General features: G+C 38.1%; 1 protein-coding gene across 6 annotated transcripts in view; it reads right to left on the bottom strand.

The window, feature by feature from the left end:
- Nucleotides 1–937: 937 nt before the first annotated feature.
- The window catches only part of DENND1B (DENN domain containing 1B), a 256,533-nt gene continuing 234,626 nt past the window's right edge, over nt 938–22,844 (bottom strand). For all 6 annotated transcript variants that reach the window (XM_085068299.1, XM_085068302.1, XM_085068303.1 and 3 more), the window contains 4 exons: nt 22,687–22,797; nt 10,779–10,858; nt 9,541–9,754; nt 938–8,312 (listed from right to left, as the gene is read on the bottom strand). In XM_085068299.1, the coding sequence (XP_084924425.1) occupies nt 7,764–8,312; nt 9,541–9,754; nt 10,779–10,858; nt 22,687–22,797 (954 nt within the window). In that variant the 3' untranslated portion in view covers nt 938–7,763. The remainder of the gene's footprint in view (nt 8,313–9,540; nt 9,755–10,778; nt 10,859–22,686; nt 22,798–22,844) is intronic.

Raw genomic sequence — 22,844 nt, 5'->3', positions numbered from 1 at the left:
GTTAAAATCACACCCTCATTGTTTCGTATCAAGATAATTGATACCCTGAGAAGGATGGAGTGGCAGAGACCAGCCAGGATCAACCCACCACTTCCACATGCTTTAGCTCACCTAAGTCACAAAAAAAACCTACCTTCATTTTACTGCTGATCTCCAACAAAGCCAAGAGCAGATTTCTGCAGCAGCCTCTCCCCGGCAGCAGCAAGGATAGGGTTGAAGGCAGGTCAGCAGTTGTGCCAGGGGGTCACACAGCCCAGCAGGGCCAGCAGGTGCTGAGGAACCTGAGCCAGGCCCAAGGGGAGAGGGGCAGGAAGGCCAGGTTTGCAAAAAAAGGGAGGTCCCAGCACCTGAGCAGCATAGTCTGACCCCTCATCAGATCCCATCACAGACAGCACAGGAGGTCAGGCACCCCTCCTCCCTCACCAACAGGATCCCCAAGACCTGTCTGACAATACTTGGCTGAACGGTACAAAACCACTTCGTGATATCACACTTGTTATTGCTTTAACATCTAATGTGAAAGGCTCAAATCATAGCACCCATCAGCTATTACTACTGCACCCTCTGCTTACAGTTTCTCCTTAATATGTCAATTTTTTCACCTATGAAATAATACACCTACTTTTTTGGCAGTAACTTGAAGATCTAGAGCCCAAGAAAAGCTGTTTAACAAAAAAGAATTATTAGCTAAGGTTTTTAAAATATGCAAAATACCACTGGAATTTCAAAGGACATCAACATTTAACTTTTGCACTAATCAATTCATTAACCGCATTCAAGAAAACACATTCTGCTTTCTCTATTTGAGAAAGTGAAATGATCATTCATTGGAGAAAAACTTCCAAAATAACAGTGTAATTTTAACCTTTATGCCTGATCAGCATGAAAAAGCTGCTCAGATCAACCCATTAAACAAGAACCCGCTTCACCCAAGGAATTTTGATATTATTAAATTTTATTTTATAGTACAGTGTTGGGCACTTTATGGTAATGTGGAGTTCACCAAAAAACTTCTACTGACGCCACAAACCTTGGAGGGAAAAAGAAAAAACAAACCACACCACACATCACAGCTCATTTAATACATCTAGACAGTGCACTACTAACAGTAGTCTAAGGTCTGAATTACAGTTCTCGAGATGACTTTGAACAGTAGTCCAGAAGGTGCAAAAGCATGGAGTAAATTTGGCTCTAGTTTTGTTAAAAGGTCAGTAACTATATTTTTTAAACTGTAAGGACAATGCTGGTTGTTTGGTGTGTGTTTTTTAATCTCAAAATTAAAATTATCAATAAAATCTCCACGTGTCCTGTACTTTACGCCTCTCCTTTAAGTATTAAAGGCTCACAATTAGGGACATTATCAGGAATGGTTTCAAGCGTCACCAAAAAAATGTTCTGGAAAAAAAAAATTAGAATCATCAGGATACATGATGTTGCTTTGTTCCACATCGAGGCATTTCTCATCATATCTGACACAGATTTAAAAATAACAAACACAAATTGTCAGTTTGCCAATCATGAACATTTTAAATTGCTCTTCCTCCTCAAAAATCATGAAGTAACAGACGTGATGTTCTTGTGTGCAAGCTGCACCAAGATTAGCTCTTCCACAGTGCTTTATTGCCTCATTCAAGTATATTAATTTAAAGAAGGTCTCGAGGAAAAACCAAAGGTTAAAAGAAAATGTACATCAATATACAAAGAAATTAATTTACAAAAAATTAAAAGGATACTGGCAACATTAGTAGACTTTTAAGTAATGACTTATGATAATTAGGGATGTCACAAACTAAATTCTTGTGGTCATTGCTCTGAACTCTCACCTCACTGCTGGTCCTGAAATGCAATGCTTAACACCTCAACTTTTTACCCATGACAAAAAAGTGATCAAAGTATAAACCAAACATGATATATTCTAATATTTAACCTTCCTTCAATTTAAGTAGGTTTTACTTTTAAGAGTTACCTGGAACTACTGGTATGTGAACATTGGCTTAGGCTTATCATTTCTACAGAATGTGACATCCATAATCACTCCCAGTCACTGGAAATATACATTTGCCTCATTAGAATATATTTCTTCATGTTTTTATCATACAACCATATTTCAAAGCTACATGTAATTTTACACATTTCTGAAAAATACAATTTCATGGATCTGCTTGAAAGCAGATGTGCACTACTAAATTACTTTGAAACAAGGAGAAATATTGCACAAAATTCACTGAAGATTTGAAAGTCAACACATTTACCCCCCCAACCAAGTTGCTCCCTTATTTTTAACAGAAATAATGTTAATTCACACAGAATGCTAATATATGTCAACGTACTTGAACTCAACTTGTTTTCCAAATGCTAATACTGTTACTGGATTCTAAATACAAGTGTCATTAGTATTGACCTAAGTGATAGTACAAACTAATTTGAGTACCCTTTACTACAGTAAACCTTGGAGTAACATCCAACTGTGTTACCTGCTTCACACTCCAACGCAGCAGAGGATGGCAATGGCCCTGCCAACTACGTGGGTTGTGCATGGCCCTCTAGACTGAGGTGGCTGTGGACTCATCAGGAAACTCCAACAATAAATGAAGCAGCTTTCAGAAAGACCTGCCAAGTGCTTTCAACTGGCCACTGACTGAAACTGTGAAACAGACACTGCGAAACAAATCAAGGAAGGTTTTGCACGAACAAACTGTATCATCCCTTTGCATTCCTTTGTTTTCAACACCCCGAGGAACATGAATTCTAGGCCAGCTGTGGTCCATGCTCCTGGGGTGAAGATCTGACCACGTTCTGGTCAGCTCAGGCTCTGCTACCAAGTAAACAACACCTGGCAGAGACAGCCACACCTAATAGCAGCAAAGAAGTTACTGAAGACAAGTCACACCACCATTCATACTGGTTTTGCTGGTGCAATTATTTCTACATTCATACTTCAAAGATTTACTGCAATACCACGGGAACAGCCAGCCTTCACCATCCTGAGCTTTTCAATAACGAAGCTGCTTGCCTCAGGCTTAATTTTATTAGCCTCATTTGTTCAGCCTGAAATTTCAGGCTGTTGGGAACACACTGGCTGGAGTCTCACAGCACCTGGACTAGAGGCTGGTGCCAAGGGACAGGATGCTAACTCCTCGGAAATAAAGATTCCTTTTGAGCTTTCCCTGTGGAGTCAGGGAGGCCCATGGTTAGGGGTCCTTCCTGCAGGACAGGGTACAGTCAGGATTACACAGGTGCATTTGGAAAAGGGCCTCATGCTGGCACTTGATTATTGCATGAAATGTTTCTTTGATTACTTACATGCATAGAGAAAGTATTTTAGATGCTCCTAGCAATTCTACTAGATGGCTGCACCAAAAAAAGATTGTTCTGTAGGACTGAAAACGATTGACTGTAAGTGGATAAAGAGAAGCTGTTTTAAAAACCTGGGTTAACTGTTCTTTTGCCTAGACTTTACATTGGTTACAAGAACACAAGGTTGTAAACTAGCTCATCCTAAAACCTGAAAAGACATCTAAAACAGAATTTTAAGGTCTAGAACACTCTTCTAATAGATTGGGTGGGATTTTCAGAAGCACTCAGCATTTGTCTAAAATTCTGCCTGAAGTCTGTGTTACGATGCCTGAGAGGGGACTTCAGCCAGTGTTGAGAGTTTCTGATGATCCCACCCCAACAGCAGCAGCACCACTGAAATGCTAATGACAAGGAAGGGTTCAGTCAACAAGTTCTATGACAACTTCTACAACTACATTTTTTCTTCAGAACAAGTCTAATTTTCAGAACTACATGATGCCCAAATATGTGAGATGGGAGAGCAAACCACTGCCTATTCTACACAGACTGCCCTCTGCATGCATAGAGGGTGGGTAGGGATCACCTCTGCATCCACAATCCTTCCCTGAATATCTGCACTGTTTTCCACGTTACATCTCTATACACATCAATGGGAAGGCTCTGACTGGGACAACAAATTATCCATTCTGCAAATCCCACAGGGGGTTAACTCCACAGGCAATATTACTTTTGCCTGCATGACTGAGCTGGAGCCACTGTAACTGAGCTAGAACTGAAATCTGGATTTCTTCGAAGTTACTATCCCTCCTGTGGACTTCAAGGCTCTGCTTCACCACACTGCACTGGAACAACCCAGACATCCCTGTCTCCTTCCACTGCCCTTACTTCTTCCTCTCAAACCAGATGAGTGATGCGGCTCATTTTAGGCAGACATCCATGCAAAATAACATTAATTTCAAGTCCTAGTTTGACTTTCTGCACTGGAAATTTGTTCCTATGTGTAAATAAGAGATCACAAAGCTTAGTCAAATAACCTGGTATCTCCCTTAAACAGGAGAAATGGGAAGTTTTTTGAGATCCTGAAGAAAAGAGATGCCTCTGAAGAAGACCACAGGAGCTCTGACTGAGCAGAATTCAGTTCTCACCAGTAGCTGGTGATCAATGTTGATGATTTTCAAAGACAAGAGAAGGATTTCCACAAATAAAAAGCATACAAGTATAAAACTTGCAAAGTACTGGACCTGGAAAATTTATCTTAATATAGAACCCAATGAAGCAATAAAAATACTGCATACGTAGCCAATAAACAGTTTTATATTATCACAAGGACAGAGAACAAGAGTGTTGAACCAGAAATATCAGTTTGGACTCTTATCTATTTGGTAACTGGCAATTATATTTAAATAAGGCACAAATATTAGCCTTTTTAAAAGATCACTGATAGTAAGTGGAAAAGATTCTGTATATTAGCGAGTAAAAAAATGTACCTACAGTTAAAATCAAGGTGTATACAAGACTAAGCTATTTCTGAACCCATACAAAGTTCAAAACCAGAAAAAGACATACTATTTAATGATTGTAAACACACTATGGGCCTTTTAAATAGCAAGGAAACAATGCAGCATAAGCACAGAAACATTTTGACTGAAATTAAAGTAATTCTAAGTTGAACTTTACCATCTTTTATTTCATCTGTTTAATTCTTTTCAGCCTGCATTTTCACTCCATGAAACAGTGAATTATTACTACAATGCCTCGATTTTGAAAGATTCCCCTATCAAACTTCCACTTTTATGATCCTTATAAAAGCTCTAAGAATACTGGCAGTCTCACATGGCTTCCACATTTATTCCACAAAGCTGAGAATGGGACAACCTATGTGATAATTTGTTCAGTGTCTAACCCTCATGTAAAGCCAAAAAGATTTAGGCCTGTACAAGAGGGACATTTTTGAAAACCATTTTCTGGCAGCATTCCTGGGCTTAGGTGTTTGATGGTTTTGAAAGCAATGATGGCCATAATTTCTGTTTTTCTTCTATTTTCCTCCTTAAGACATTAATACTGTTTACTATCTTTAATAAATTAAGAAAACAACAACTGAGATTGAACCATGGACAGAAACATGGTATCAGATGCAGAGGAAAAGAAAAAGGTGAATCTTGAAATTCTCATCACAAAATGCAAGGAGATGAATGAGAAGGGGTGAGAAGTGCTACAAGAACAAAAACCTGTGTATTGCCTGTCTTCTCTTAGACACAATTCAGCTCTGCGCTTGGGTAATGCTTAGTACCAGCAAGGGAGAAGAATGCCCTCAATCAAGTCATTAGCAACAGCTTTATACAAGGAACCATGAGGTTGCTCTGCAGCTTTGTCATCTGAACAGCACATGAGCCAGCTGGTCTAACCCACCTGGAAGGCTGAGAGTGAAGATTGCAATTGTATTTTATGATACTTTAACAGCGCAAAATATTTTGCCAAATAACATTTTTTTTTTCCTTAAAAAAGTCCACAACATATGTTGATACACGGGGGGAAAGCAAAGCATAAACAGTTTGGAGTACAGACCTCTGGATGTACAACTGCTAACTCTGGAACACTGAGATTCTCCAGCAATGCAGATGCCTTCTGGAATGTTCGTGCTTCATCAGGCTGAGATATTTCTGCAAGATTCGCACTTTTACAACCTTTGAGCTTTGCTGCACTGATTAAAAGCATTAATTCTATAGGCTCATCCTCAATGGCAAATCTGGCCCAGACCTTTTCATTCTGGAACAAGCTGAAACTTTGCTCTAACAAACCCCAGGTCTCACTCTACCGAGTCTCTCTGGGGAGGTTTCAAACGGTGCCTCCGCCATGATACGGAGCAATTCCCTTAGGTCAGCTGCCTTGTAAGAAAGCAGCTGAAAACCTCCTTTCCATTTGTGTTAGCTAGAAGGAAAATGAATTAATAAATCTCAGTGAGGCAACTGCTATTAAATTCTGCTGCAAACTACCATTAAGATACTAAAGCACTATCTGATCCAAATGCTGATCCCAGGAATGTACTCACTCAGACCTAGGCTGAGTGAGAGAAATCATTCTTGCCAAAGAGGGAAAGAAAGAAAAAAGGTTTCATGACTCAGAAGAGCAGGAGAACATTCTTCTCAGGCATTTCATCTCATTTTTACACCCATATGCTATTTCTACCAACTCCACCACAAATATCCCTCAAAGCTGACAATTCCAATCTGCTGAAACTGCTTAAGTGTCTCTTCTGTCCTGAGCTATTCTGGAAACAAGGTATGTAAAGTGAGGTAGAAAAAGAAAAAAGGAAGAAAATTTTAAAAATGAAAGAGCTACTCCACAGAGCATTTAAAATTTTCAGACTTTAAATATCCAAATATTCCTCAGGAACACTGCCAGAAGGAGGACAAAAACTTTTTCTAAATACAATATATATCAGGACCATTTATTCTCCTTCACTGAATTTAGAAAGAAGTTTTTGGTTGTTCAACTTGGCTAAAATGAGAGTTGGATATATGCAGTCTCAAACTGAATCTGTAAATTTAGCTTTCTAGTGTTACAAATTAGGCACAAATTAGTTTTTCAACTATTAAACTGTAGAAAATAAAAATAATATAAATCTATCAATTCCACTTACACTTTTCTTTCTGAGAATTTTTAGGTGAATTAGTCTACCTAGGGAAACTGGATAATGTGTCTTTAAAGTGTCTCAGTTGTAAACAGAAGTCAATAAACGTCACATTATATAATTCAGCACTTCATGTACTTTATAGAAGAGAGAAAACCACATGCTACTTTTTTGAAGTCTGGAAGACAGAGCCACAGTTTTAGTTTGGAGTAAGTTCCAAGTTATATTCACAAGAAATTCCTTAATCTAAAAAAAGTCTCCTTCCCCCCCCACCTTTGCTGAAGCAAATTCCTGCCATGGAAAAATCATTATTGCTGTTTTGTAGATTTGCATTCATCTTCTAAGATAGTTAAACCCCTTCTCAAAAGATTAAGGCAATTATTATTCATTACAAATATTAACATTTGTACATTTCAGACAAATCAGATTGCTTGGTTCATTTCATGCTCAATGGGATTAATATAGTACCTTCAAAACCTGACTACCTTTAGGCGACACCCTTCCTGCTGCTTAGAGGAAGCAAATGCTAGGAAGCACCATACACTTGCTGTATTTTTAACACAGAGACTAACTAGTACCTGATTTAAGAGTGCATTCATATATTAAGTTCCATTCTGTGGACCTAACTACAGCCAACAAATGAACTGAGTAAACGTAGAAGCGGATGTCCAATGGCAGAAAATGCATACTCAACTGAAGAGAATTATTTTTATAAGTGAAGATCTCTTATTCCTTTTCATTTTTTTGGTTATCATGTTATATGGAGTTACATGGAGTCCTGAGTAGTCTCCCTTTCACTTCTGATGGGAGTCAAGTTTCTCTTCTCATATTTTTCTTACGTTTTATTTCCACCGCTACTGCTGGATAAGCTATCCTTTGAAATATTTAAACCAAAGTGAAAAGCAGAATTCAGTTTACATAATGACACCACTTCTTGAAGAAGTCCACCTTCTTCTGGAGTTTCATCTCCTTCCTTCCCGCCTTTCTCCCAAGGGACCAGAATGGATGGCTGTTGAGCAAGACTTGCTGGGAGCTGATCTGAGGTATTGCTTAGTGTTTCATTAGGCTTTGCATACTTACAGGAAGAAAAGCCTGCTTTGAAACTTTCTAGGGAAGTAAACTGGGCACTTGGTTGTACTGGAGACAGGGATGTCATACTAGTGGTGTCCATCTTGTCAGTAGTAAAGGTTTTGCCACTCTTTTCTTCTTCCAGCCTTGAGAGAGATTCTCTCTGGCCACCAGAAGAAACTTGCTTCCTTGGTGAGGGGGGGAGCTGCTTCCCATGGAGGACACTGTCATCCTGGCCGAGGTTCCATTCTGCTTGCTCATTAGCACTGCTGCAGAGCAGGGTCAGGTTGCTCTCACTAGGTGCATTTGACTTGTTCTGAAAGAAAAAACCACGTGCTTATGGTTATTGTCACAAGGAATGTCTCTGCACTGGCATTTTGAAACACAAGCAGTGTAAGGGATTTCGTATGTTCCTCAATCGTGGATTCCCGTTGGGGCTCAAGTGTTAAAAACAACTGTCCCAGACACAATGCAAGACCAAGGGCTTTGACATTTCCTCACAGAACACTGCCTCTTAGCCTAAGGTTTGCCTTTGGTACAGAGGAAGGATTTCTGTCTCTCCTGTCCACTCAGTCTTGGCCCAAGCAGTTTTGACAGTGAACAAAGACACACTTTTCTCATTTGTACCCATAATATGAGAGGGAGGGGGACTAAAACTAAAACCAGATGGCATTTCCTCTTTCCTTCAGTAATTAATTATACCAACTTTCAATATTAAAGTTTTTTTGGTCAAACAAAACTGGGCATTTTATTAATCTAACCCCTGTGTGACACTCATAATATAAAATTTTACAAGCTTTATAAATATTTGCATCAGTATTTGCTGCCCCAGTAACAAATCTTCTACTATAGGATCCCTTTCAGCAGAAGTAGGTGTTGGACAGCTGATATGTGCTGGAATTCAAAAACACTGATGCTTTTTTGGCTAATACTACAGCAGTGACTTGGTGAGAGTTTAAAATTGTAGGCAAGCAGTGTGTTTACACTAAAGGACCAGGGCAACTCTACCTAAAATAGGAACAAGGAGCCCTCTTAGAAAACTCTGGAGTACTATTCTGGCAGTGTTTCAGGAGCAAGTACCACCTGGATCCCATGACTTAAATCAAGAAGAAAACATCATCATGTCACTATGACTAGTCTAAGGCTACAAGGTGAAAATAAAAATGCCTTCTAACCTGCATTAAAAAATCCTAAACTAGCTCAAAGCATATCAGATTTAACAGCCAAAAAAAATTATATAAATATAACATTCAACTATTTGATTAAGTAAATTATTATAATATTCTCAGCTCTCTATGTGGTTACTGCTTTAAGGGAAAAATACTGTTCTAAGATGACTTAGTAAACTGGACAATTTCTTGGCTGGTGAAAAACCATCATGCAGTGACCAGCACGAGCATACTGTTACGCAGCCCTAGGAAGACACATCAGCAATTCTAAAGGCTATGCTGCAGTATCTGAGCTGCATGTTGTTCATTCCACAAGTGCAGGATTCCACTATCAATGGACTTGGGTTGTTTTTCAAATGAAAGCAGAAGACTCACTGCAGTCTTGTAATCAATGTCATCCATTGATCTAAAGAAATCCAGGCTCTTTGCTCCTGAGAGTTTTCCTTGATCTGAACTGTGTGTGCTCAGCGTGTCCAGAATCTCTCCAAGCAAGTCCATTTCTCCTTGATTCTGAGTTATTCCAGTTTCACCAGAACCATCACTGTCATAAAAGTACGCAGAAGCTTCTTCACTGTCTTCTGATGATAACCTGAAAACAAAAACTTTTCCATCAGATAGGAACATAAAAAGCTATTTTATTACAGCCACTTCTGAAAGGACATAGAATGCATTTCAAGACTTTTGAAAGGGAACACAAACCTGGAATATCTTCCCACTCAAGAATTTTCCTGAACATAGATACATGGTGTAGATGGAAATGCAGTTACCACTAGCTGCCTCCTGGCCTAGCCAAACACTTTGTTCTAGTGGCAAGACTCTCATACTGCAACTCTTCCTCCAGCATGCGGGCAGATTTACTGGAGTACTGCCTGCCTGCAAGGAGAACTGGTGCTTTTGTCTCTAATTTCCTCTCCTGTTCATCGCAATACTTTTACCTCAGACCCCTGTTCTTCCAGGGTATTTTCCTACCTCTGTCTATCAATACTGCCATGGCTTGCTGTTTTCATTATATCCTTTTAACACTTCACAAGCTCCCTCTTCCCTTACTACATCACAGTTTAAGCTGCTTGATTTTGCTTTCAATGTCCTTTCTGGTTTATATCCAAATGTTCATTATCAAAAATCCACTCCTGAATTCAGAAAATGCCTCAATGCAGCTTAAGCCTCAACTTATGGTTTTCCTTTAGTTCTCACATAGGAAGACCTTGATATACAACTTCCAAGGCACTATTTCTCTTTCAGACCCTTCAAAAAATATCCCATTGTCATGGCCACAACACAAGCCTTAAAGAATAGATTAGCTGAGGTCACTGCCCACCATGCTGACGAGTATTTCGCTGTTTCTTTGTGTATGTAGTCTTTTTATCTGGAGGCTGTGAAGAGTGAGGATTATGTCAAGCTCTTCTGGACACTATAAATAATGAAAAGATATAATAGCCTGTCCCTCTTTTTAAAGCAGATTTAAATCCCAAACTACTTGATATCATCTAGATCAAGAACTGAGCTAGCAGCCTGAACAGGAGAAAAATGTGTCACTTGAACTCCACTTTGCTGACAAACACTTGTTACCTTCTCTCCTATACATATATAACACATCCAAACAGGCTTCTTACTTGCTTGTTCTCTCAATTTCATCATCGTCATCTTCATCCAAGGCAAAATCCTGGTTACTGAGGCGCTGGTTGAAACGAGTCTGGAGGAAGGACAATCACCATTATAATTTTATTTTTTCTATTTCAGCATTACCTACTCGGAGACCTGCTGCCACTTTACTTATTAAGGCTTCTGAGCACTTGGTGAGCAAAACCACAATCGATCAAGTCTTGTAAAGATTGTTACAAGTCCTCAAGCATCACCAATTAAAGAGAACCATTTCTCTTCATGGCCTATGGAGAGCCTCATTATTTATGCAAAGCTTGGAGTGCCTTATAATTTATGCAAAGCATTGATTAGCAGAAGACTGGATATTGGAGGAAAAGCATCACTCTATCAGCTACTCTTTCTTTTGAAAGCACATCACAATAGCTAGTGTGCTGTAAATTCACACACTTCTGTACAGAATACTCACTAACCTATTGCATCACATTATTACTTGGCAAACAAAAACATGCTTAAGAATTCCACAATAATTGGAGAAAAGTCTCTATCCTGACCAGAACATTTAACTAGGAATTTTAGTCACCTGTACTTCACAAATGACTGTCTTCAGGACTATACATCTCTTATACTTGTTTTGTATCAAAAACCTGCTAAGTTTAACTACACTGGCAATCAAGGCACTGAAGAGATTGTGAACCCTGGATAACCACCCATAATTTAAAGACATATGGATGGAATTTGTACAGAGGGGAAACAGCATTAGCAAACTTTGAGGAAAATCACATGCAAGTAAGAAGTGCTACTACCCACATCTCATCACACAGTTCACCAAATACCTACACCTGCAACGAGCCCCTGATGGGGAAGAAATATGGCCTTAATTTCAGACTACAGGGAGCTTGATAATCTTGTTCTGTGAGGATTTCAGTATGTTACCTATTACAGATGTTGTCAGTGTTCTACAAATACCAGGACGCTCTCTGTAACTAATCCCTCCCCCACCATTATTTTCAGGAAAATCTCAGTGTTCACTCTTTATAGACTGAGACATTTGTTCTTGTTCAACAAGAGAATGTAATTAAAGCAGCAAGTTTTGATAACACTTTCCACAGTTTTTCGCCCTCTAAGAGGAAACATATGGTTCTTAATGTGTTAAACCAAATAATAGTTGACAGAAAATGAGAGAATTATTAAGAGTATTAAAACCCATCAAACAACCCTAAGATTCATATTGAGTAAAAGGTATAGGATGGCATACAGAGAAACTATTTCTAACTCTTTCAGAGTTTTGTGAGTTGTTTGTGTCATTCCCGTCACTGTTGCAATTGATCATTCTCCTGCTTGTAACTAAATGGAGGTGAATCACTCTGTTAACTGATACTGCTGATTGGTTATCTTACTGATCCCTGTCACAACCACAGTCACTGGTTTTGGTTTATAAAAAACCAAAACCTTGCAGCTTTAATTATTTATCTTGACTGGGAAAATTAAAACACATTTTTTCTAAAACACTGGAAATTAACCCCTTCCCCAAGACAACATGACATTCATTGTAATTCAAGCTCTAACCTGGAATTGGCTCCTGGAGGGCAAACCCTGTCTGCCTCTCTCATTTTCTTCAAATTTGCATCAAAATCAGATGCTGCCATCACATTTCCTTGTACTAACATAAATATGAGATTTTGCAGGGAAGAAGGGTCTTTAAAATGTTGAGAAAATGCAGAAAACAAGAGATACTGACACTTGTTCATCTGTAGGTGAATTAATTCTGTTAATGGAGTAAAATCCTACAAGATAACACTTGCTGATTTGTTAAAATAATAAATAATATTTCAAAGAGCACAGATATCAAGCTTCATTAAAAAAAAGGGGAAAAAAGAAAAAAAAAGTTGTGTCTTTGAGAAACAGGAGCTGAATAAAATTAATTACAATCAGCAAACACCACAGTCATAGCAGTGGCACTTCAGAATATCTATGAACACTATTATGCAAGTGTGTTAGTTAAAGCAGGAAAAATATCATATAAAGGAATGTAACAGATCAAGTTGATGAACCTAAAATCTCCCCCCAAAACAAGAACTCCTAGCTCCTGATGGTCAGACCCTGACTTTGAAAAAATATTTTTGTTACCAATTTAAATGCTTAGGGGTATATTATAAAATTATACAGGGAGACTTTCAACAACTAAATAAAATAAATGAGATTTACATACAAAGAAAAAGATATGGGGGGAAGGGAAGGAAAGGAAAGGAAAATATCTGGTTGTAAATAACAACCTTCTCCAGCATTTACAGCTCTGTGAGCTAGCCACAGAGACAACAAGCAACACATGTTTTGCAATAGGTGACTTTCCTTAAGGAGCTGTAATAAAAATGACTGCAAGGGAGGGGTATGTCCAGACTACTTTGCAAAGAAAGAAAAAGAAAGAAAGAAACCCTTAATAAATTCCAAAAGGAGAGCCATAAAACTTTTTCAGTGCTCCACTATGCAAAGTGACAGAGTATGTGCACCTGCAAAAGCTGTCAGAGTCATTTAAGAAGTCCTTCCATTACTGACGTACCCTGCTGTTTGCAGTTATTTAAGCTTTTAATTTCTGTCTTTTCTGCATTTTGAAGTGTGTAACCTTTTTTATACCCCTTTATGAAAAAAGGACAGACTTCTGCTTCCTTCCTGATTAGCATTCTAATAACAACCAGACCATTTAAATTTATTACCACAAGAAATGATATGGCAACACTCCTTTCTTGCTGCACCAGAACTTTATAAAGTCTTAATAGACTGCTGTCATGTTTTTTTCTATAAAATAAAGGAACAAACTTCTTTAAAGTACCTAGTTGTTTTGCATCTTCCAAACAGTTCTGCTTAGATATTGAATCTATTACTTAATGTATTTACTTTATATCAAAACATGAAGAGGGATTCAACTTTTGCTGTTTCAAATTTCTCTCATCTTCCTGCACACAGCACCACAAGAAATAATCTCTTATCTTGCTCGGAATTAAGAGCTGAACACACTTAAACACAAGCTCCGACTCTCCACAAGCTGGTGTGAGGCTATACATCCTTTTTAAATACACCATATCCATCCTCTCTGGTTGCTGCCCCACTTCAAAATCTCCTCCTGTAAGTAGTCTGCAACTTATACAGACCTGAACCAATGCTGATCACTGAAATAAGGAAAGGAGCTGACAGTATAAATACAGATAAAACCAAACAAAGGGAGAGTTAAGTCCTTAAACAGTTCTCTTTTGCTTGCTGGTACTCTCCCAAAATGTACTACTTTGGAATAAAAACGCCAAAATATATGAATGCTAAAGGATTTAAATGTAAGATGGTTATATTCTTGATTGGGCATGAAAGTCAATCTTTGAAATGTCAGCTTTTTATATAGTGCTAGACCTTTCAGAAGTCCAGCTTTTGGTAATGAGTGCTTATTGATTGATACTAAGGCAAGAAGTTTAACAAGGCTGTTGCTATTAATTACACTCAAAGTGAAAAACATAATCTTTTGATAAATGGCAGCATGAATACAATTTTACATTTACTGGCTACTCAATACATCAACACATTTGAAGTTTCAAAAGAATACAAATATATACTATGGTTTAAATTTACGAAGTAATGTTTCCTTTTTCTTAAAAATTTAGAGATTATTCATTCAGGATGAGAAAGAAAAATAAATACAAGCCCACTTTTATTTAGAATTCAGTATTTTATTTTACCCATCCTCCTCTACAACCAAATCACAGACATAATTGTGGCTCCATCCAGTAGGGAAGCAAAAGATCTCTCAATCAAACTTTCTGGTGAGCACAAGCTGTCGCCTTCCTTTCCAGTTAAACACTGTGACCTAAAGCCATGACTCACAGGAAGCTACTCCTCATTACAGCCCCCGAGAGCTGAGACTGATGAAAGAAGAAGGAAAGGAGAGATAGAAAAGAAGTACAGTTTCTAAACTATAATGCTCTGATATCAGAAAACTGTCCTGGATACAAATGAAATAGATACTACCAGAAATATGTGTATGGGCACAGTGCTTTGAAATGCCAAGTTCGCTGTAATGCCACAGAGATTTCCACTGACTATTGTAAAGTTATATGAAACTCTAATATCTGTGCTGAGGTAGGATTTATTATAAGTAAGGATGATAAATTTGTTGAGATACTTAGTCAAGGATAACACATGGTGATTACTTTTGTTCTGAATTACTGTGGTGAAAGATGAACAAGTTTTTAGCTCCCTACCATTTATGCATGCTAGATTCCTGAACACAGGTATCATTCGAGAATTTTGTAACACTGCTTTTCCTTTTTAGGAATCAATCAGGCTTCTGCAAATACTTTTTCAGAAACAATTATGTTTTGCTCCAAAACAACAAACAAACTTCCACTTTCCCTGAGGACTCGCAGACCCTTTTTTCCTCAGGAAGCCTGAACCCCCCAAATCAGCCCAAGGCCCCACCCTGCCCAGCGTGAGGCATCACCCCCCAACAGCCAGATCCTGCTTTTCTCAATGGCACAGAGGCTATTCTTAGCAAACCCTCCTGTTTTCAGCTGATGATGCACCGTGGCACTCTGCCACACACCATTCTAGCTGCAAGGAGCACACCATCCGAAGGCAGCCTGGCTCCACTTTAATTGGCAACAAGCAGAAGTGTTAGTCTTTTAAAATAGGACGTGGAGATTTGCAGTGCCATTTGCAACAGCTAAAGCCAGCAGCTCATTTTTTTTGGTGGATGATTTTAAGAATTGGATTCATCAGGCAGAATTTCCAGTCATAAAAACAGAGGAATATATTGCTTATTTTCCCTTTTTTGATGATTATTAATGTCCTAGGTGCACTCAGTGACTGCATGGAAGGAAAATGATAGAATGGAGGGTTGAGGGGATCACAGCAGAGGGAGAGCACAAAGATAAGGCAGAATGTGTGTCAGAAAAGAAAAACTAACCAGTGCCCAAAGCCACCTGAATGTCTATATGAACAAAAACACAAAAGGGAATGTGGGTTTGAGGTAACAGGAAAGTCAAGACACCTGGAAGCAACTGAGTTGCACAGTGTGTGACTTTAGCCAAGCAGAACAGGTGTAAATCCAGGGTTTTTTGGCTGGAACATGCTATCTGATACAATTACTAAGTAGATAAAAGAGAGACTACTGGTTAAACTGATCTTTTGGTTAAAATGTGCATCATACCCTTACATCAGCAGAACTATCTCATGGTACAATCACTGCTGAGAGCGCTGTTTGCTGATCATGTGTGACCTTCTCAGAGCAAACCTTAGCAAAAATACTTAATTTATAATGTACAGTGTGAATGTGATCACAAACACCCTACACCTCCAGACTTCAGCAGCACTGAACTCTGTCCATCAGACCTATTGATTGTGGAAGACTGCGGAAGAACTTCTTTGAGGGAAGCTCCGTATGAAGCCTGAAAACAGAGTAATCACATTTGCAAGGAAAAAAAAGACTGTGCCTTAGAAATACTTACTCCAAGCACATTTCTAGACTGTCTAGGGATTCCAAACAGAAGAATTAGCAAGGAGGAGTCCTTCCTCCTGTTTGACACCAGTAGCAGTCTTCTGTTCAACAAATCAAGTCTTTCTCTGCAAGGTGCTGTGGAATTTGGCTGGCACTTGGAGTTGGGTGTTACTAATTTCAGCTATTTTAAGGCCCAAATTAGGCAATTAGCAGCAAGACGGAGGCATCATCAAGATGCAATCGAGATTCTTGGTGGGCTGAGCTGCCCTTTGGTCATGCCCCTCTCTCCACTTACTGCAGAAAGAGCCTAAGGCAGCACTGCTGCTAACTTCAGCATTTCAGAAGAGTCTAAAATTAGACAGGATGAATGTGGACTCTCACATTCAGAAATGCTGAGATCCCTGCAGGAAAGGATTTTCCTGTTTCTTCTACTTCTCCCTCCTTTTGCCTGCAGACAAACTTTTTTAATTGAGCTTCGTTATTCTTTTTATTATTTTTTTTCATTCTTAGGAACAGGAATATAGAGAGGAAGAAAACGTTAGGGAACATAAGAGTACTCAAGCTGAAGTTTTAGATATAAAGTGGTGCTCTTCAAACTTTCAAGCCAGAAGACAAAAGGAACATGGAAATTGGGAAGTTGGGATGCAGGTTCCAACCAATGTCTGATGGCTCTCCTGGCTCCCTGATTTAGTGGAGCAAAAATACGACTTGTGGAAGACAAGAAAATACATAGCAAATGAAAGCAGAAGATACCACTGCTACATTACGATGTCAATAAATTCTCCTGGTGAAAAAATTAATGTGGTTATTTCAATTAACTACTAAGGACAGAAAGGTTTATCCAGTTTTGAGGATACTTTGCAAGACAGCATTTTTTCTTTTAGATCCTTCAAAAAAAGGGAATATTGGTACACATACCACAATGGTTCATTTGTTTGCAGAAGAAAGACCCTCCAAAAGGCTGCATTTCTATTTCTTAAAGAACTTAAAGACAGGGGCAACAATAGCCAGGAAAAGCATCTGCAAACCTTTTGCTTGTATAATTTTTTCTCTCACTAAGATCAATCAGAGGTAGATATGCTGATGACTTTGCCCTGAAAAACCAGGCATTCCACAAAATGCTCACAGGGTAACAAAAAATTCCAGAGCAATTTCCTCACCATTACCCCATCTTTTTTTTTTTTTTTACATTAAATTGGAATCATAGTAATTAGTGAAGAGATTTCTCAAGTGATTTTTACTGCAAAACTCCAGGACAAGCAGCCAGAACGCTGACACTGGTTTATGGTTGCAGAGGCAGGTTTGAGCAATCTTGTACCTCTACTTGGGAGCTTCTATTCCCTGTTCCTGAAAACAGCTTCATACATGATACATGAAAGCATCTAAATGCTTAATTTGCACAAAATCCAGGCACAATTTCACTTAACAAAAATAAAGGAAGTACCACTTGATTTGTAAGAGGTATTCGTTGTACCAAGCAAGGCTTGCACAGGCAGAGGATCCCTGCGTGCTCTGCCACTTCGGAAAGGAACCAGAGCCACGAGAGGGCACTCTCGTAATCTGCAATTTGAATTTTGGCTGCCTAGCTTTTTCATTTTTAATTAAAAGGAAATCCGACTGTTTCGCAGAATGAAGAGATCTTACTTGACATAACAAGACAAAAGATTTTTCTCCAAATTAAAGGAAGCTAATGATATCTACAATATTTTCACATTATACCACATTAGCTAAAGAAACAGAATTTACCTATCAACCAATGCTTACTTCCAAACTGTATTTCACAGAAGCAAAATATGATTTACATTAGAAACTAGCTCTTACTGTTTATGACATCTGTAAATTTTTAATATTTTAGTTAATGAGAGTTGAAGAAACCTTCAGCAACAGAACCAGTGTTACATGTGGTCAGTAGATGTGATCTCAAGCACATTGTCTGAATACAAATACAGGTAAATGCCCATAATCAAATTTTATGTTTCTGAAATCATTGAGGGGCTCACTGTGGATAGTTTTTCTTAAAGAAATTCAGTCATCTTATACAGAATATGTATATTCAGCGCTGCATTATCACTGCATTATCACAGTCTTCTCTCTTATTCTCCTGGAGAAAAAAGTCTTCAGAATAGCCCACTCCCACCACCTTTTTCAGGTTAGGAGGGTAATCAGTTACTAGAAGTCCTTTGTAGCTAATGATTATGTCATTTATTTTACTGGCCATTGTAGGGATATTGATAAATGGGACACTCCTGAAGGTAAGGTTATTCTGAACACATCTTCCTGCCTGACACTTGCTGTCTTTGCTGAACAGATGCCAAGCACACCTACTGCAAACTGAATTATATATTGTATAGTCTCTAGGACATATTTCAATAAAATTGAAAAGGCTCCATTTGCAATGTGCCTTGAAAAACAAAAAACAAAAAAAAAAAACAAAAAAAAAAGAAAAAAAAACCAAAACAGAAACAACTCTCTTCTGTTTGGGAATACCAAGAAAAAACTTTAGTCTAACTTGGGTTTTATTACCTTATGCAAAACTGTTTTTAAAACCTTCTTAGCCAATGTGTTTGGATTCTGCAAAGTCATGGTGAGTAGTTCACTTGGTACCTTCGATATAGGAACATTTAAAGCAGTGCTGACACACAGTGATTGGTAAATCCACACAGAATCCAAATGCCCATTTCCATCACAGATGGAAGGTTGTACATGACCAAAGGTACAGGCTACAAACATTTTCTAAGAGACAAGGGGGCATTGCTAACTTCCTAACTGCAAAGTGAGGTGGTAGTTCTTACTTAGTGTTCTGCTAATATTCAAGACTGTTTTATTTGCCATGAAATACATTACGACTGTTGATGTCCTGACATGGTCCATTTTAGCTACCCTAACACCTGATATAACATTAACATTTCAAAGATCATATTCATGAAATCAAACAGATCTTCCTAGCATTCTAACCAGGATCATAATAAACACACTCTCTTTTTAATTATATATTAATCTGAAACAATTTTACAGAGCTCCTTCTGCATTTAAGTCCCTGTGTATCCAGAAATCTGAATTACCTGGGAGCATATAATGAAACAGAATTAAAACAGATTATTTAAAAATTCAGTGTTCCATAATCTAATACATGCCTTCATCAATAGTTAAAGGAACTCAGCAGTATCATTCACAAGACACTGCAAACAGAGTCTAAGTAATCTCATGCTTGCATTAATTTTTATTTCAAGAATTTTAGCTGGTGATTTCTTCTATCTTCTACATACCTAATTAATGTAAGAGATGAAACATACCCAAGACACATTATTAGCTCTAGGCATGAAACAGTTAACAGCAGTGCACATGCCAAGGTTTTAATAAGGCTTAACAATAAAAAGCTTCAATCCTCCACTTTCACTAGATTTTGTTGTTGTGGTTTTCCCTTGCTCAGGGCAATCCATCTGTTAATGTTGACTTGCAGTACAGTTAAGCTCGCACATGTCTGAGGAGCCTAGAAGAGCGAAGCTAAGCAAGAGCAAGCTCAGATGAATGGTACAGAGAGGGAGCGATCCATCCTGGGCACAGATGAATTGTGCGCACACACGCACCGACCAGTGCACTCCCCTCAGCTCCTGCTTTTAGGAGACACTTCCAAAATGCAAATTATAGCAGGCCAAGCCCATCGCTTCAGTTTGCAATAGGGCATTTAATTATTTATCCTTTGGTTAGGTTTTGACAGTTATTTTAGATGCTGTAATTTTTTTTTTATTTACTGCTGGTTTTTTTTAAGTCTATTGCCAATCTGGAAAAGAAAAAATACAATAAAGCCACTATGACAGCAGTGATAAAGCTTAGTAAATATTCATTGTTAAAAATGGCTCTGCACTGTGACCAGTGCTGGTATTCTCCCTGGGCCAAACTGGCTGTGTTTTCAATAAAACCAGAGAAGTATCCTTTCCCCTGAGCCCTGTTAGGCTGAGGCTGCAGTTGGAACTGTCATCCTCACACAAAAGCAAAGGGGTTGGGTTTTACAAATGCAAAGCCTAATTGGGAGATCTTCATGGCTGTACCCTTGACATTTATTAAAGCCTCATCAACAAAACAGGAAATAACCGTACTAATTAGCAGACCCATATACAAGCTCCTGTTTGTTGGGGTAAAAGCGGATTCACTTCCTATTGTAAAGGAAACATCCTCTCAGACTCCCAAATCCTGTTACAAACTAATTTTTAAAATTATCTTTCTCAGCAAAGCAAACTTTCATATCATACATAACTTTTAAAAGTAGATATTTTACACCATCTCAGGTAGCTCTTAGTATTTAACTGTTTCCAAGAAGTGAAGAAGTAAAAGCTCAATGCATACATCTAATCTGACACAAAATATGACACCAGATGCTTTGTATTTACAATTTTCTAAATGTTTCAGCATGGAAGAAGATAGTAATAAAGTGCAGAGGTGCCTCTTTTCTGGAAGCAGGATGACCATTAAAAGCAATCTCTCTCTTGCTCATTGTTTATCTAGGTTTGGGGTGGGTATTTAGGTACACCGACATAACAACTTAGTATCTGGTCCTTACTTTAAGTATCTATCAAATCGCCTGTACTCCACATTAGCACTATCCTTATTCTGATGCAGCCACTCATGGACATCAGTTTAGAAATCTGGGTGGAGAGCCTCATTTGCAGGATAAGGAGTAGCAGAAAAAGGATTAAACCTGACAACAACAGCACTCTGAATTTCACTTCTTTTAAACAACAGATTCAGTACTAGATCAAACACAGTCTCTCTCATGCACATGCATTGTGAATACAAAGATAAATTTTTATTTGGGTGTAAACTTTAAAATCACTGCTTATTAATAAAGAATTTATGTTATCCTATTAAAACACCAAGAATAAAAACAAGAGTATCAACAGCAGACTATTATTTTTTAGAAATCTTTCAGTTTTTTGGCTTTTGGGGAGGAGGAAAAAGGGAATGGCATGAGTGAGAGGTGAAGGAGCTCTTGGAGAGCAATCCCCGTGTGCTCCTTGCTGCCCACTGGGTTCACGTGACATTTGGGACAAGAGGTGGGAAGAAGACACCTTTGGCTTGCAGCAGGGCTACACTCAGGGGCTCTTAGCTTCCAGCTCTGTTGTTAAATACACCCTACATAAACCCATGTATATGTCCATGTGCATACACATCCATTCACACACGTGTGTATGCATGTACATAAACAAAGCCAGGGGCACATCTGCACTCCTGCCTCGGTTGCAAAGCTAAAAGACAACTGGTAGAAACAGCAGTGATTACAGGATTTAGCACTGTACAGCTGCATGAACACAAAACCACAGAGAAGTTCAATTGTTCTGTCTGAGCACATGCCTTCAAAAGAAATCTTTAATTGTACCAAGGTGAATTATTTTCCTTTGTATCCCTAGGCTCCTGTACATAACAATAGGCAGCACTCCCATATCAGTGAAGCAGAAAGTCTTTGTATTATTTATAACCCCACTAAAAATAATGACTTAATCCTAATGTACAGTTTCATCATCATTTAGCAATCACCTGCATCAGTTCTATGTTGTATATCAGAAACCTTATAGTTCTTAACAATAAAAACGAAATCAAAATCAAATTGATTAAATAGACAACCCAGATTTTTTTTATTATTGCAGTATCTAGAGCAAAAAAATAAATGTTCTTAGATCAGTTGGACTGAATTTATATACTTAATTCTCATATTAGGAAGATACGGGCATTAAAAATTCATATATCTTAAAAACATGCAATAACAATATAATGTAAAAATAAATACCCATACATTAAAATTATGCACATATGCAGGTAAATATTTGCAGAAAAAAAAGTGTTAGAAAAACTACTTTGTTGATACTTTTGAAATAAAACTGTCAAAATGAATCCAAAAACATTAAAACACTTGCCAAAGTTGAGACACTACACCTGTTACTTCAAATCTAGACTAGAAAGGATTAGAGAAAAAAGCCAAGATATTGGCATTGCATTAACTAGCTGACTTATTAATAAAATAATAAATCATAACTATCTGAGCAAGGTTAAAGGCCATGTGACTGCCAAAACATTTTATTAGAAACACAAAATTAACATGCCTTACTATAAGAATCTAAAAAAGACAGCTTAATACAGATCTGCAAATAGACCAGGATGTATTTTTGTGAGAAACCTTTCTCAAAACCAGTATTTAAGAATTAAATCTCAGATCCATACTTACAGATCTCCTGTTCTTTCCCCTCTCAACCGGGATGAAATACAAATAGCATTTTTCAGTCCATACAAGCAGTGTAACAATATGTCTACAAACATAGCCTTTTAATCACACTGTCCAAACACGGACAGGAAAATCATCTTGGAAACAGATTCACCAACACACTACTGTAAGCAGCACAAGATTTTCCCCACACGTATGTGAATACAAACAGAAGTTTCAGATGTCTTACCTGTGCCAGTCTTCGTTTTTCTGAGCTTGCTCTTTTGTCATAATGCGATGTGTAGATGGGAACAGTCTGTACTGCACCAGCACTGCACGTTCCATGCTCTTCCTCACTCTCCTATGCAACAAAACAGACTTAAATTCCTTTATTTATAATCATTATCT

Source organism: Lichenostomus cassidix, chromosome 8 (genome assembly GCF_008360975.1).
Source record: "Lichenostomus cassidix isolate B80296 chromosome 8, HeHo_3.0, whole genome shotgun sequence".
Taxonomy (NCBI): Eukaryota; Metazoa; Chordata; class Aves; order Passeriformes; family Meliphagidae; genus Lichenostomus; species Lichenostomus cassidix.
Note: the sequence above shows the minus strand (reverse complement) of the source record. Positions and strands in the feature narration are given on the sequence as shown.